This window comes from Xiphophorus maculatus, chromosome 2 (genome assembly GCF_002775205.1).
Source record: "Xiphophorus maculatus strain JP 163 A chromosome 2, X_maculatus-5.0-male, whole genome shotgun sequence".
NCBI classification, from domain to species: Eukaryota; Metazoa; Chordata; class Actinopteri; order Cyprinodontiformes; family Poeciliidae; genus Xiphophorus; species Xiphophorus maculatus.
In genome coordinates this window covers 14,302,838-14,317,450 of record NC_036444.1, presented here as the reverse complement: position 1 = coordinate 14,317,450, position 14,613 = coordinate 14,302,838, and the positions used below count along the sequence as shown (strand labels likewise).

Below are 14,613 nucleotides of genomic sequence, written 5' to 3'. Positions count from 1 at the left end.
TAATAAATTTTAATCTAGCAGAAAATGATAGAATAACAGAAATATTGTTATTTATGATCCAAGGAATGTGTCCCTGACCTTTGTCAGATTTTTTTGTTAAACTCGAATGTAAGGATTGTGCAGGAGGTTGATGTTTATAGACTGAAAAGTTTAAAAGTTCTTAGTTTTGATTCATAGAAGGGGTATGAAAAAAATATTCAGTGTCTGACTTGCTGATCAAGTGAAAACCAACCTATTTATCAGAGCATCACTAACCTGAGAATGTTGTTGCTAGACCATAAATATGTTTAAATCTTGAATTGTCAGCAACCAGAGAGCTTCGGAATTTTGTAATTTTATGACGCCTTCCGGCTACAGATCCCTCATATTTGATTCTATATAATTGTTCTTGGTTACTGAACTTTCTCGCCCTGTGTGCTCTGACGTTCCACACTGATTCATCTTTTTGTTATTTTGTGCAGAGGAAGGTATCTCAGATGAAGCTGCTCAAATAGAGACCGCCACCCAGCAGACCCTGCATTACACACTGGCCAATCAGCAGGTCCAGTTCCATCGTATTGGTGAAGATGGACAGGTTCAGGTGGTGCGTATCAAATGTTCCATTTTTCACTTTCTGTAAATCCTTCGGAATGCATTTTCTTAATTACAAGACCTCCTTTTTTATCTCTACATATTAGTTTCTAAAATTTGGCTTTCCATCCTCTTTTTTGTCCCCCACATCCTGGGTTTCAGTTTCATTTAGGAGTCCCACAGAGCATGACTGGGATAGTTCATACCACCCACTACAGTGACACTGGGGAAATATTGACCAACCTATAAATTAATAAAAGACTAATGGATGCTGAGTGATGGATTGGCCATTAACACATGCCATGGCCAAAGGTCACATTGAGGCCCACTGCGACATATGGGTGGGCTGTTAAAGAAAAAGTAAATAAACTAAATTCCCAGTGTCCTGAAATCATCTGAAGTATTCGATTTAAAACATCCCTTGAGCCACAACAATAGATGTGAGATTAAACACCTTATGAGAAAACCTGTGAGCAGTTTTCCCACAAAGCATAATTCTGAAATTTGTTTTCCTCCTGTAAAAAGTAAAGAAGCAATCAAAGACATCTAAAACTTCAAATGACTGAGCAAGATCATGCTTCAGAAATGATCTGTAGATTAAATGAAATGGCTGGTAAAACAGTTGTATGTTGAAATGAAGCAGATGCTGCTATTTTAGGCCAATGCTGCATTTTGTGCCATTATGGAATATAATTAATGTTTAAGCATGAGGTTATAAACTGATGGCTTTAGATTCTTCCTCCGTATTTTCTAGTAGAGAGCAAAGTTCATGGTTACCTACATCAAGTTATGGTAATAAAGCATCAAATCAACCCCAGACCGTCATACTACCACCGCCAGATTCGATTGTATGATGATGTTGTTTACAAATGCAGTATTAGTTTTACAACATAAGCTTTGGAACTCTCCCATGGCCATTTTCCACTCTCTTTTTTTTATTGTTGGATCTTAAAATTTGACCTTAACTGAGCCAAGTGTGTTTGACACGTCACACCTTCTGATTATTCTCATTTATTTGAACTTGCATCCCGAAGTCATTGAGTTAGTTAAAAGCCACACTTTGTCACAAAATCATGCATTTTAAATAAAAACTTGTGTCCCTTTCCTCTTGTGTCTCAGATTCCACAGGGACAGCTGCACATCGCCCAGGTGCCACAAGGCGAAGAGGTGCAGATCACGCAGGACAGTGAGGCAAGTTTTTATCAGTGCTCGTCTGACAGAAGTCAAATATCGGACCAATTTTCCGAACTCGTTTTCCGAACAGATGCTGTTAAATGATACAAGCATCTCATCACTGTTTTTTTTTTTTTAAAACCATCTCATATCTGTTACACCTCATTCATGTTTGAGAGGCTGCCTGGAAATAAAGTTAATGATATCTACAGCTGCCATTTTTTAGAAGCCAGATTGTTGAGAGTTTGTTATGGAACTGACTTACAATATCCAACTGACTTCTGTTTTTGACTATCGTATTTTTTATTTAAGAAATGTCATTTTTTTGTGGAAGATAAACATTAAACCCTTTAAGAACTTTGGACAAATTATTTTCCCATAGATATTGCACTTCACTTATAGATACAGCGGGGTTGGACATTATAGGTGGTATATAGAGCTATATGTTGTCAGTGTTGTCCCATGAAAAGATATACTTAAATATCTGCAGGAATGTGAGGGGTGTACTCACTTTTGTGATACACTGTAATCTCCCAATTGCATTAAAACCTTTTTTAAATCAATATCAATTAATTATTGCCTTAAAATAAGCTTGCATATTTTGCTAAAAAGTTGCAATTTAGTTTTCTTATTTAAACTGCTTGAAGATATTTTCACTAGAAAAACACTATGTGTCTGTGATGTTGCAAAAAGTGAAAAGTTCAATGAGTTCAACTCACTTTAGCTATGAGTTGAACTGCATAGCTAAAGTTGTTACCTTGAGCTCTGAATTTTTTGTTTTTACAGTTTGTAGCAGCTTCTGCAGAGTTTTGTTTCTGTCCAATGCTCAGGTGACTCATTGTACCCCCATCAGACTTCACAGCATGTGCACATAGTTTGCCAGTTAAAATCATATTTTACCCCCAAACCACACAAACTACAGGAGAAAAATTCCTGCATCAGCATTGTTCTTAATGATTTTTACAAGGCTGTGGGAGAAAGATTCTTTTCATGGCGCCACTCTGTATACACACACACATGCACACCTACATGTAATCAAATACTCAACATGATACATGTTGTACATGGGTGACAGCTTGACATTTGTGCAAAAGCATTTGACACTTCAACTAAGTGTTTTTCTCATTTCCTGTTCAGTAATAGTGCTAAAGGACCTTCTGTGAGAAATGCAAAACTGAGCGAGGGAGACACAATAAATTGGAGGCAGAAAACCTCTAAAGCTTTTCCTGCTCTTTGTGGCTGAGCCCAGCTTTTTTTCCCCTCCTGCCTTCTTCCTATTTCAAGATATTATTTGTTTTTTTGGAGTTCAAAGCTTAGCAACAAAATCCCACTTCTGCCAGCTGCCACTCACAGAATATGTTTTCATTAGGAACGGGCCCCTTTCATCAAAGACATTGGTTTGAGCGGGCTTGAAAAGGAAATGAACTGCCTCTGAGACTGTACGACTCTGGTCATATGGAAGCTCAGACAGAGTTGCATGTGTACATGAATACAATTAGCAAAATGAAAAAAAAACCAGCTGAGCCTTGGATGTTTTCCTCTCATATGTTTTTGTTAATGTGATTGTGGGCGTTCAGAGGTTTTACAATGGTTACAGTGTCATAAGCAGATTATTTTTGTTTACAGAAGCCTTGATGTAGCCAGAAATAATATAGACGCTGACATCAATACAAGGGCATTTCATTCGCTTCTCATTATGATCTGTGTAAACACGGCCAACTACTCGGTGTGCAAAACAGAGCTGTCTTATCATGTAGAAGTTGGCAAAAACAAACTAGTTCGACACTTTTCATCCCTCACCATTGGCTTTTTACATCTAGTTCATAGGAAGTCAAAGACTTGGCAGTGTTTAATGACTTGACTCACTATTTGACGCTTCATTTATTTATTTTAGGGAAACCTCCAGATTCATCAGGTGCACGTCGGCCAGGACGGACAGGTAAGAGTAAACACCAGACATGAAAGACTAATTATTCCATCGTTTCTTCTTTGTTTTACTTTAGCTCTAAAGAAATCCTTGCATCCACCATTTACTTGGCCAATAAGTGTTAAACTAAAAACAGATCAAGATGATGAATATGCTAAAGAAGTTGCGTCACTCTGGAATAGTACCTTATACACTGGAAGAAGTCAAAAGGCATATTTATTCAGTTAGTTCAGTGCACAGAGAAACACTCATTCTAAACAATATTACTAGCGGCACACCGAACAATGCCTCCAAAATTTGCTGTTGATTTATTTTCCCAAGAACTTCTACTTACTTAACTTTCCTGGAAAGTCATGGATCTCTGGGTCCATGATGTGACCCAGAGACCCTTTTCTTTTAGGCACTAGTCGCTGGCCTGGGTATTGATCCAGTGTTATCTTGCCAACATTAATAGTGAGATTATTTGTAAAAAAGATGGATAAAAAGATCACAGCTAAAGAACTGCACCAAAGATAGCTACTTTTTGTCTCAGCTATTCTCCATAAAAGGATGGAATACCATAAAAAAAAGTTTTCTGTAGTTTGCCAAGCACAGTTGAGACTTCAGCTCTCACTCTGACCAACACTACTACTGGATTTACTGTAAAGCAAAGGTTAAATATGGGAAAAAGCAGTTCAAGTCCACTGTTAGGAGTGGTGGTAGATTTTTGATGCTGTGGGCCTTTAGTCCCACAGCTAGTATATCAAACCTTATAGAAGCTCGTTTGAGTTCTTAGCCTCATGAAGTATTGGTAATTAAAGGGTTTTAAGATGTTCTATTTTGAGAAAAAATCCTGCGGTCTCTTTCAGAAACTTAAAAATGCATGGTGATTGTGTCTATCAACAACCTATTGATCCAAATCGAATATGACCACATCAGTGCAGAAATGGGTCACCAACACAAAATCAACTCTCTTATATTGTTGTCTCAGTTGCCAGACCTAAAAGCCTTAGAATATATCACTCTCTGATGGTGCTCCAACCTTGTGAAATGTTTATAGGGGAAATTGACGTTCTGTGCTGTTGGCAAAAGAGGGTTATACAAAATATTGGCAGCAACAATTATGCCACTAGTGATTTTATAAAAAACAGTTCTTCCTGAGTGTGCATTTTTCTGTTGCTTTTTTTCCAGTTAACTAAACATGCTTAAAAGAAAGTGACGATTTTCCTACATTTTTCAGTGTGTTTTGCTACAGCAGTAAACATTAATTTATTTTAAAGCTTTTTCCACAACTTAACCAGGGGTGCCAATTAACATGACCAGTCTGTAATTTGTTTCCCACCACTCATAACTATTCAGTCTGACATAATATAAATTTACCAGTTAGATTCAAATGACCTACATGGTTGGCAGTGTGTTTGTGTCGCCCTTAGTCTTCTGTTTCGTTTTTACCATACTTTGTTTTGTTTTTTTTTTTGTGCAAAAGGCAGTTTCTCTGTTCCCTCTTCTACAGTCCAAGTTTGTGTCGTTCAGAACTGACTTGGCCTGCGCTCAACCATCGCCGGTCACATATGGATGCGTGAAGACAGCTATAATTTCTCATTCATGATTCGATCCTGTTTGTCTAGAGACAGGGCTTTAGGAGAGGAAGTCTTTTCTCACGCTGGTCGTCTGCTGGCTGTGCTGTTTTTGGTTACTTTGCCACAGCAGGTGTTTTATGTAACAGCTGAATACCATCTTTTTTCTCTTAAATGATGAATGACTTCTGCATGAGCACTGTATTTTTATAAAGGTATCAAAGTAAGATTGCCTGTTTAATTACTAGATTCTCTCGAGTCATGAATTAAGTTAGTGGTCACTTCCCTATATAAAAGCTTTCTGCATGAGAGGAGCTACAAACCACCCACAAACGCAAACTTTTGCCCAACAATTTCCACATTTTATTGGCCTTTTAGGATCTCTGTGATTATGTTTCCTTATAGATTCAAGATGCTATAAGCTCTGGACACATTTGTGATGTGTGAATGCATCTGCTTTATATGAGGGATTTTGTTGTTGTTTGTATTCTTTACTGGCTGTTTAGCTCCGCGTGTGTTTTCAATTGATTGAGGTAGTCACCGCACATCCTGTAGCTCCCCCTCTCTCACACACTCAATCACACATGCAAGCTGATGTCCTCGAATGACCCGCTCGCTGAGCCTGATGGCAGCATTCCTGTGTCTCTCTCGCTCTCTTCCTCTCTTTAGGATCCTAACCAAGTTTTGAAGTCAGATTTGGTTTAGATTTAGCGTCCTGATGCACATTTCCAAATCCTCTAAAGAGTTCATGAACTACCCATTAAAAGATTTCCATCATATCTGTCAGGTTTACTGTGCAATGATGCCATGACTACTTGCATTTACAAGTTAAAGCATTTTATATGTAAATTGGCTACAGCGGGTAGGCTTTTGCTCTGTAAGGGTATGCAAACTAAAACACTACACAAACACAAAACTCCCAAGGCAGTGTCTGGGAGCTCTCTCCAATAAAATACTCCCATTTTTGTTTTTCATGATATGTGTTTGTTTTGGCTGCATTCCCATTTGACTCTGCAAACCCAATCACAGCGTCCCATTCTTTCAACGATTGAGTACAACAATGGAAGCCTCTCTGCTGTCATATTCTCATGGACCAGAGGGCAGGCAAATCTAAGGGCAAACTTTAAATCTGATTACACACAGAAAGATCATCATGACATGCACAGGAAACTGGGCCTAAGCAAGCATAATAGTAGCTTTAGAGTTTATTCAAACAGATAAGACACTGAGCAGATCTTTTGCAAGCTGCAAAATTATAAAATATTTTCCCTTATCAGGATAGTTGTGGTGTGTTTTGGAACAGAGCTCATCAAAATCTTCTACAAAGCAAAATCATTGGACATGATTCTGATCTATTCCTCCTTGGACGTTTTAATTTGTGTGTTTACATTTAGGCATGATCTCACTGTTTTTGTAATATGGTAGAATAGTGCTGGGGCTGTGTTGGTGTAACTTTGCCTATGCAGTTCATCGCATCCCAAACCTTGTTCTTTTTCTTCCTCTGAGACTATTCCTCCCCGTTATTAAACAGTTCCTGTGGTGTAACTGCGGTCACACCTGTCTTTTAAAGCCCACCTGACACTTCTAATAACTCTAGGTTATATTAACCAACAAATGGTTTCATTCACAGGTTGGATCTAGACTGCTTTCAGATTTGTTATCTATTAAACAATTGTTTGTTGCCGTATCTGGACGCTTGGAGTTTTAACAGCTTCCTACAGATGGGGTTTTGAACAATAGGCTCTTTCAGAGGTCTTGCAAGTTGCAAAGACCTCTGAAAAGATAATCCTCAGTTGTTATCCCACTGACATTAAGTATTAAAATACACATTGGCAAACATTCATCTGTCAGATCAAGATAATTTATGCAGATTTCATGTAACGTGTATTTAGCCGCAGTCTCCAAACTAGAGCATCTTTTATATTATGTCACATGTCAGATTTAGGTGTTATGTTTTAAGGACAAAGATGGCTCCAACCCTGGCTTTAGGAGAGATGATGAGAGCAATTTAATAATTACTTGTCAGTTTAATCCTTTTATCTCCACTGGGGATAGGTGCAGGCAAATGCTTGTTTAAATACTTTTGTCCTTGCAAAATCAGTCACAATGTCCTAATTATGTTTGTTTTACTAATAGTATGTGTTAGTTTGCCTCAAAGCTGTTGCCATGTCATAATGCTGATAATAAATTGTAGTACATACTTTGCAAGTATATTGGCATTTAGGTTAATGCTTTTTTGATTTGCATTCAGATTTCTATAATCTACTCACAATCACCATATTTGGATTAATGTCCTTCAGCAAGTTTTCAAGAAGTTTCTGATTCAATTCTGGCAAAGTGTTTGACCGCTGTTATTATTACTAATGGTGCAGTTTACTCAAATATTTAAATAGTTTTTCCCGGCACTGACTTGGCTTTTTCACATAAGCTACACATTTTCAATTGGTTCATGTCAGGATTATTTCAAAAGTTTATAACTTACAAAATCCGGTTTTGACGAGTGTTAGTCATTGTCCTGTTGGAATGTCCAATTCTATCCAAGTTTAAATAATCTAGCTGTTCATTTGAGGTGAAGTTGAAGAATTTGCAGATAGTTCTCCTTTATTGTCCCATCTATTTTATTCAGTGACCCATAGGTCTGTCAGCTAAATATACACTCAGCATGATGCTATTTCAATAAGTGCACCTATTCCTTGTTTTTAAAAATGTAAAGTTTTGTGTTATTTGTTATTCTATCCTTGACAATCATTATTTTAAAGACCTATCTGCCTGGCTAACGCTGCATGTCTTGGACTATTACTTTTGTTTTGCTAGTAGACAATCATAAAGCCCATAAATAAGAAAATATAGTCCTCATTGTCTTGCCTTTTCTTTTTTATGAAAATGTTTAGGCAAATCTTGTAACACGTTGAGGAAAAACATAAGAAAAACACTGAATTTACCTTCCACAATATCTTTCAAATTGACAATCTGAAGCACATTTTCCCTATAAAGATAAGTAAATACATTTGGACCCTAATGAGAGAATAAAAGGTTCAGCTTTGTGCAAAGAGTAACACTTTATTTGCTCTTAATAAAAGAGGCTAAACTAAAATGCTTAGAGGGCTGTAGACTGACCTTTGCGTGTACAATTTGTCCATGGTACACACAGTGGACAAATGTGTCCATTGTTTGGACACATTTGTGCTCAGTCAGACTGAACCAGTTTGACCGAGCACATTAAATAAGCAGAACATAAGCTGTGTATTCTTGGCCCACTGCCTGGGTACAAATTACAGTTTTGTAGTTTAGTTTAAGGTGTTTTGCACAGATGAAAAGAGACAGTTACAAACTAAAAGTAGAGCAACTCTGCCAGCTGAAGGTCAAAACAAAACTGGTCAACAAGGATCCAAATGTCCTAGTTTGCATAATAAAATCTGTCTGAGGAAAAGAGAAGGCAGACTCATGAAAATATAAAATAACTAGTCTTTTACTGTTCTACCCTGTTCGTAACGTCTTATCTGGAGCTTTTCTGTCTGTGCTGTGATCTTACCATGCTGATTCAGACCAAATGGGAAGATTGGAAGATGAAAGAAGACTGATTAGGAGGAGTGGCTGAAGTGAAAAGATGAAAAAAAAACATTAGGGGAGCGAAAAGAAAGATGAGACGTCTGGTTTGCATGTTATGTCCTAAAAATGGCTAGAAATTGACAACAGCTGATATAGAATACCCGCTGCAATACTGAGTCGTGTTGCAGGGTGTAATATTAGTACATGGAGATTGAGATTATGCCTTCTGCTGGTTCACTTACTCAAACAAACTGACCGCACAGTAATCTTTGTTCACTTGGTTTCTTTTGTTCTTATACAGTATGTAGACTTACATTCTGGTTTTGAAAAGTATTGAAAATGGAAAAAAAAAAAGTAGTATTGGCGAAAGCACAGCTCTATAATCCATGTGTTTGGGTTCACTTGACAGCAGTTCCAGATGGAATCTCTTCAATTACTCTGTTCAACAAAATTAGCATTTTCTTGGCAACTTTAGGCAACTGTTTAAATGAAAGGTGAACTGAGTCTAAAGATGCCTATGACCTTAAGGATGTTTTTATCTTAAAGCTTGCTTTATCTTTAAAGCATATTGGTTTCATTGACTTGCTGTTGAAATGGCATAGCAATACCATGTGTTGGAGACGATGTGAGCAAGGTTAAGATTTTTCAGACATGCAGTTTAGTTGTTTTTTTTTATCAGTCAAACGGAACAGTTTTTCTTGTTTTGTCATCTGGCAAACTTGAAATTAACCTTCATGCCTTAAATCCAAGAATTACTTGTGCATAATCATGTTGTCACAAAGCCAGATGAGGTGGTTTCAGTGCTTTGAATGAACTTGGAGCTGTCAGACTTAATACCCTCTTGAAACCTAAGTTTCAAAGTTATTTAATTTGCAAGTTGACCAACTTTGGAAGGAACTCTGGGTATTTAATTTTTTGGGGCTTTTTGAAAGATGGAGGATGCTGCACCTTGCTTCAATGTTACAGTCGTCCATTCTATTTGCTAAATGTGTTTTGTCAATCTATAAACCTCTTGCATTTGTCCCTGTTGGAGTTCAGGGATCTTGTGGACATGTCATATCATTAAAGCAAATCATTTCTAAATTAAGAGCAATAAAATTCCCCACAATCTAGAAATTAACATTTTACAACAAAAACTATACTTCAACAATAGTGCCCAGGATAAGGTCAGAGCTGCTGAATGTATGAATAAATGACCTCACTAACGGACTGGTTGTTAGTTTTTAATGCTACTGTCGTGCAATAGTTTGGGATTTTAAGAACTGATGAGAAAATATGTACATTAAAGGCCTTCTGAATCTAATTTATGAGAGCAGGAAATAGCTAAACATATCTAATAAAACTTTCAGAAAGGCATCAAATCCCATGTTGAGTAAGCCAGCAGTGTTGGAGAAGTTCCACCTCCAGATATCATTACCCTTTATCATGGCTATCTGGGAAAATCCGGCACATCTCAAGAGAGCCCTAAAAGGCTTTTCTAATTTCACTGATCTTGTCATCAACTCGCATCATTTACAAGTGACTGACTTGACAGCCGTTCGTTATGGGTTTTAGACATGTTTCTCTGAAGTCTGGACACTGTCCCACCAGTTCTCTTCCTCACCATAGTTGAACTGCTGCCATTTTCTTCGGTCAGCACATGTTTCCCCGCATCTGTTGCACCATCCGAATTGATGTTCTTCATGGTCAGTATGGGAACTGGGTCACAGAAGAGAATCCAGCTCGGCACTGGCCCATCCAGCTTTGCTGCCAGATCTTGTAAGCACAGCAGCACCCGGAAGAAAAGAAAAAGTGTTAAGAGATGATGAGTGGATATTAAAGGAACAAATTATTTTGAAAGACCAAATACGTGAGATAGAAGTGACAAAATGGTTGTAAAAAAACTATAACTTTTTATTGTGTCTGACCCCAACTCTTCCCAAACCATTTTGTAACACAAATGGGGATGCTCTTTATTGCATTTGTGTGACAACAGCCAGAAACGACAGCTCCACTGAGAAGGGTCTGGCATGGAAATTACACTTTGTTCTGATTTGTTCTTTCCAAACAAAAAGCAGATGAGAAATGTGTAGGCTTAACCTTGCAGGAAACATGGTGTGGTGTGATATGTGCTGGCCTGGGTTGCTCACTTGTCCCCCTTTTTTTGAGTGTTGTTTCTGGTGTGGAAGTGGTTGTTATGATGCCTGTGATTCACAGAGCTCTGGGAGAATAACAGAGACGAGATGATGCAAACAAGATGTTTTATGACCAATCTGTCGTATTAGTGGGATGTACATAAACACTTGAGAATTTAGGGACCAACTGGCAGATTTTGTTTCAAAGGAGTTGTGGTCTGCTTTGTGTCCTGGTGGCATTAGGCCCTGGAGACAGAGGGCAAAAGATTGGAGGAATTCCTTGAAGCTCTAAACGTGAATGTTGATGCATATGTTTGAGTCAGCATTTCACAGTTGTGCAGAAGAGGGTACCCCCACTTGTGTTTTTGTCTGTCGTTTGGGGCAAAGCAAAGGAAGGTTTTGCTCCAAGTAAGATGGAGCAGATGTTTTAGATGGATTTTACTGTGAGTCAGCATCCACACCAGAGCTGACAGGTTTGAATCAAATGGTTTTAAAAAAAATGGTTTTAGTTTTAGTGCATTTAGTGCCCATATAATTTAACTTGTTCTTTCACAATTAGTTTTATTAGGTACACCTTGCTATTACTCATTTGGCTCCACTTTTGCAAACAGAGCTGCCCCAATTCTCTGTTGCATTGATTTAGCATTGAATCAGAGAGATTCCACAGAGATTTTTGTCAACATTGACATAATAGCAACATGAAGTTGCTTCAGGTCTGTTTATTGCATTTCCGCTTTTACCTACCCTAAAGTGGTCACAGAGTTTATGTCACATCAAGTCACTGCAAACATCTTTATCAGGGAATTTTGGAAATATCGGAATGGACTTGGGACCAAAGCCAGCGTTAGAACTACACTTCTGTTTTGAAAAATTATCTTTGCAAAAACAAATAGAGAATAACTAAGCAGCATATAATACTCACAGCCTTTGGCGTTTATTATTGTGACTGTTTAAGAAATCTTTCACAGAGAGCAAGATAAATGTCAATGGGGAGTTAACCCCAAGCATTCTTTTGATAAAGTTTAAAAGTGTTTTGCCAGTAGTCAAACTGAATTTACCTGAGAGATGTGATGTACTGATAAATTAAAATCTACCTAATGATGATGATGACAGATCACTGCAAATCTGAAATCAGAGCTGGAACAGTAGGATTCTTGGTGCTGGGTACATTTGGGGTCATCTTCCAGAGCAACCTGTTAGCTTTAAGTGTAGGTCGGTCATAAGTCATTGAACATCTTCTGTCCACGTATCACTTTACTTGTATTTATGGGTGTTTAAAGTCATAAAGAATGAAAAACATGAGAAAATTGTTTCATGTTTACTGGTGTCAGTAAAGGGATATTTGATTTAAGAAACTTCTCTCTCCATCAAGACTCGTTTGCAGCTTCTGAATCAACATGAGATAAAGTGACTTGTTACGAGGGGTGTTTTTTTTTGTTGGTTAAATTTTACAACCTGTGTATATCATCTTCTCTGGCTCCACAGAATAAAACAGGATAATTGGAAACATGATAACATGATAAAGTCAACATCCTAAATCCCAAAATTTACTAGCATTGTAAAAATGCCTTCGCCAATCAGGCACAAAAGGGTTTTATTTGAACTAGAGAACAGAGAAAGTCTTCATGGCACTTTGTTTTTTTTTTGTCAGTTTGACCCCTCTCTGTGGCCCGTTGTTGTTGTCATCAGACTCCTTTGGTATTCCTGCTCTGGATCAGGAATTGGTTCAAACTGGTTTGGTCATAAAAAATCTCCCAGAGTCAGTCCTTATTGTGACTCCCAGTTTGTTGGTGGGAGTTGCAAACCAAAGGATACAAGGGAGGATTTGATTGGTTGCAGGTGTAGAGCTGTGGTGCAGAAACAGTCGTGTTTGGGATAAAGATGGGAAGTTTTTTGGCCACAAGTTCATATAAAACAAGCATTCTACAGAATCACATGGCGATAGGAATTTTATGTGTTGGCCCAGGTGCCCACAGTGTCTTATCTGTAGATAAGTGTAAAGGAATGGCCTTAATGCCTTTTCCCCCTCTGAAAAAAGCTCCAAGAACTTTTACTGGTTTTATACAGTTACATCTTTGTAAATTAAAATATCATTGCTAAGTTAATTTATTTCAGTAATTTAATACAAAAAGTAAAATTCAACAGGGTTTTTTTTATTTCTTTAAAATGTTTCATTGACCTTTATTAATTTGTAGCTTGACAGGAATAATGTCAGAAAGAAAAGGAGAGGACATGCAGTAAATGGCCCAAGGCCAGGAATCAAACCAGGGACAACTGTGTTGAGGTGCTCTTGCTCTACCAATGAAGCACTTGGTGTCCCATGCCCACAGTGTCTTACATGGCAAGCATGTATGTCTGTTATTATGGATAACTATTGCCTTAAATTAATTCAAACCCAAAATTCATATTTCTCTCCACTAAACTTTTTATTAATGTCCATGGACATAGCACTCTGTAAACACTGAAATGGTGTGCATCATCTATAGAACATAAAAGTTCACTTTAAAGTTTAATTACATTATTACATTTTAGATGACATTCTCATTTATTGAGATCAGCTTGCATTTTAATTTATGCAGATTTTGGTTCCTATCACAGAGCTTATTGTTTTCCATTCTATCATTCTGCTGAGGCCCAGCTACAGTCACATAAAGCCTCCAGCCTAAGAGACAAAATAAAAAAAAAACAATCAACCAAGAAATTTAATGACTGCTGTGAGATATATTTAAGGCATTCTTTTTATTTTCCAAGCCCACACAAAACAAGCTGTTGGACGATTGGTGGTATAAATGTGTGTTTTCACAACCAAGTTTCAGCCAAGCCTTAGTCTCGCTCTCCCTTTCCAGTTAGATATAGCCTACCCAGCCAGGGCTGGTGTTTCTGCTTTAACATCTGCCCAGGCTTTGCAGATGTTGTTGACTGCTGCTAAATGGGGAGGAAGTTTCAAGCACCACAAACTCCAAAAGTTTTGTTTTTTTTTTCCTTTTTTTCCTGTCTTGGTTTAGTATTTCCAAGATCTAAAAGAAGAGGTGGTATTTCTCTGGAACCACATTTGTGTGGTTTGACCTCTGAGAGTATTTTTTATTTTTTTCCTATCTGTATGGAGTCAGGTTTCAGAGCACGTTAAAAAAAGGGATGAGCTCCCACAGATTCACACGTGCTCAATTAAAAGGAGGGGATTTAGTTGTTGAACAGCTGAGTTTAAAGGAGTATTAAGTCTTACTAATGATTTAGTTCTCTAAAAGCTCTTATTTATGGTTACGATGGTTACATCAACTGAAAGAAGACAATTGTACTTTAGGCCTTAAAGACAGCCACATTGAGTCATGCTGGTACCTTTGATTTTTGTACTGAGTTTTTTCTTTTTTGTTTGTTTGTTTGTTTTTGCCCTTGGATTAGTATTGCTGTATTTAGCTACTTTTCTGTGGGACTTATTAAAAGCATTACAGCATATGTAAAAGTTTCGTTTTCTCCCTCTTTATGTCTCCTGACAATGCCTCCAGAGAATTTTAAATGCTAATTTTTCAGAGCTCTTTTCTCCGTTGTTGCGGTTTATTTTCCATTCACTCCAGCTAATCTGATCTGCGTTTAAGCCTCGCAGAACAATGATTACCAACCAACTGATCTCTAATTGGAAAGGGCAGCAGCAAAGCATTTAAAATCTGCTGACAGATCTATTTATTTTCACAAACTGAGTCCATTGCCTGAGGTCGAAGGTATTAAG

General features: G+C 37.6%; 1 protein-coding gene across 1 annotated transcript in view; it reads left to right on the top strand.

Annotated features, from left to right (window-relative positions):
- Window positions 1–14,613, top strand: part of banp (BTG3 associated nuclear protein) — a 39,415-nt gene that overhangs the window by 12,796 nt on the left and 12,006 nt on the right. The window contains exons 9-11 of the mRNA XM_014469966.2: window positions 462–583; window positions 1,690–1,761; window positions 3,638–3,682. Coding sequence (XP_014325452.1) covers window positions 462–583; window positions 1,690–1,761; window positions 3,638–3,682 — 239 coding nt within the window. The remainder of the gene's footprint in view (window positions 1–461; window positions 584–1,689; window positions 1,762–3,637; window positions 3,683–14,613) is intronic.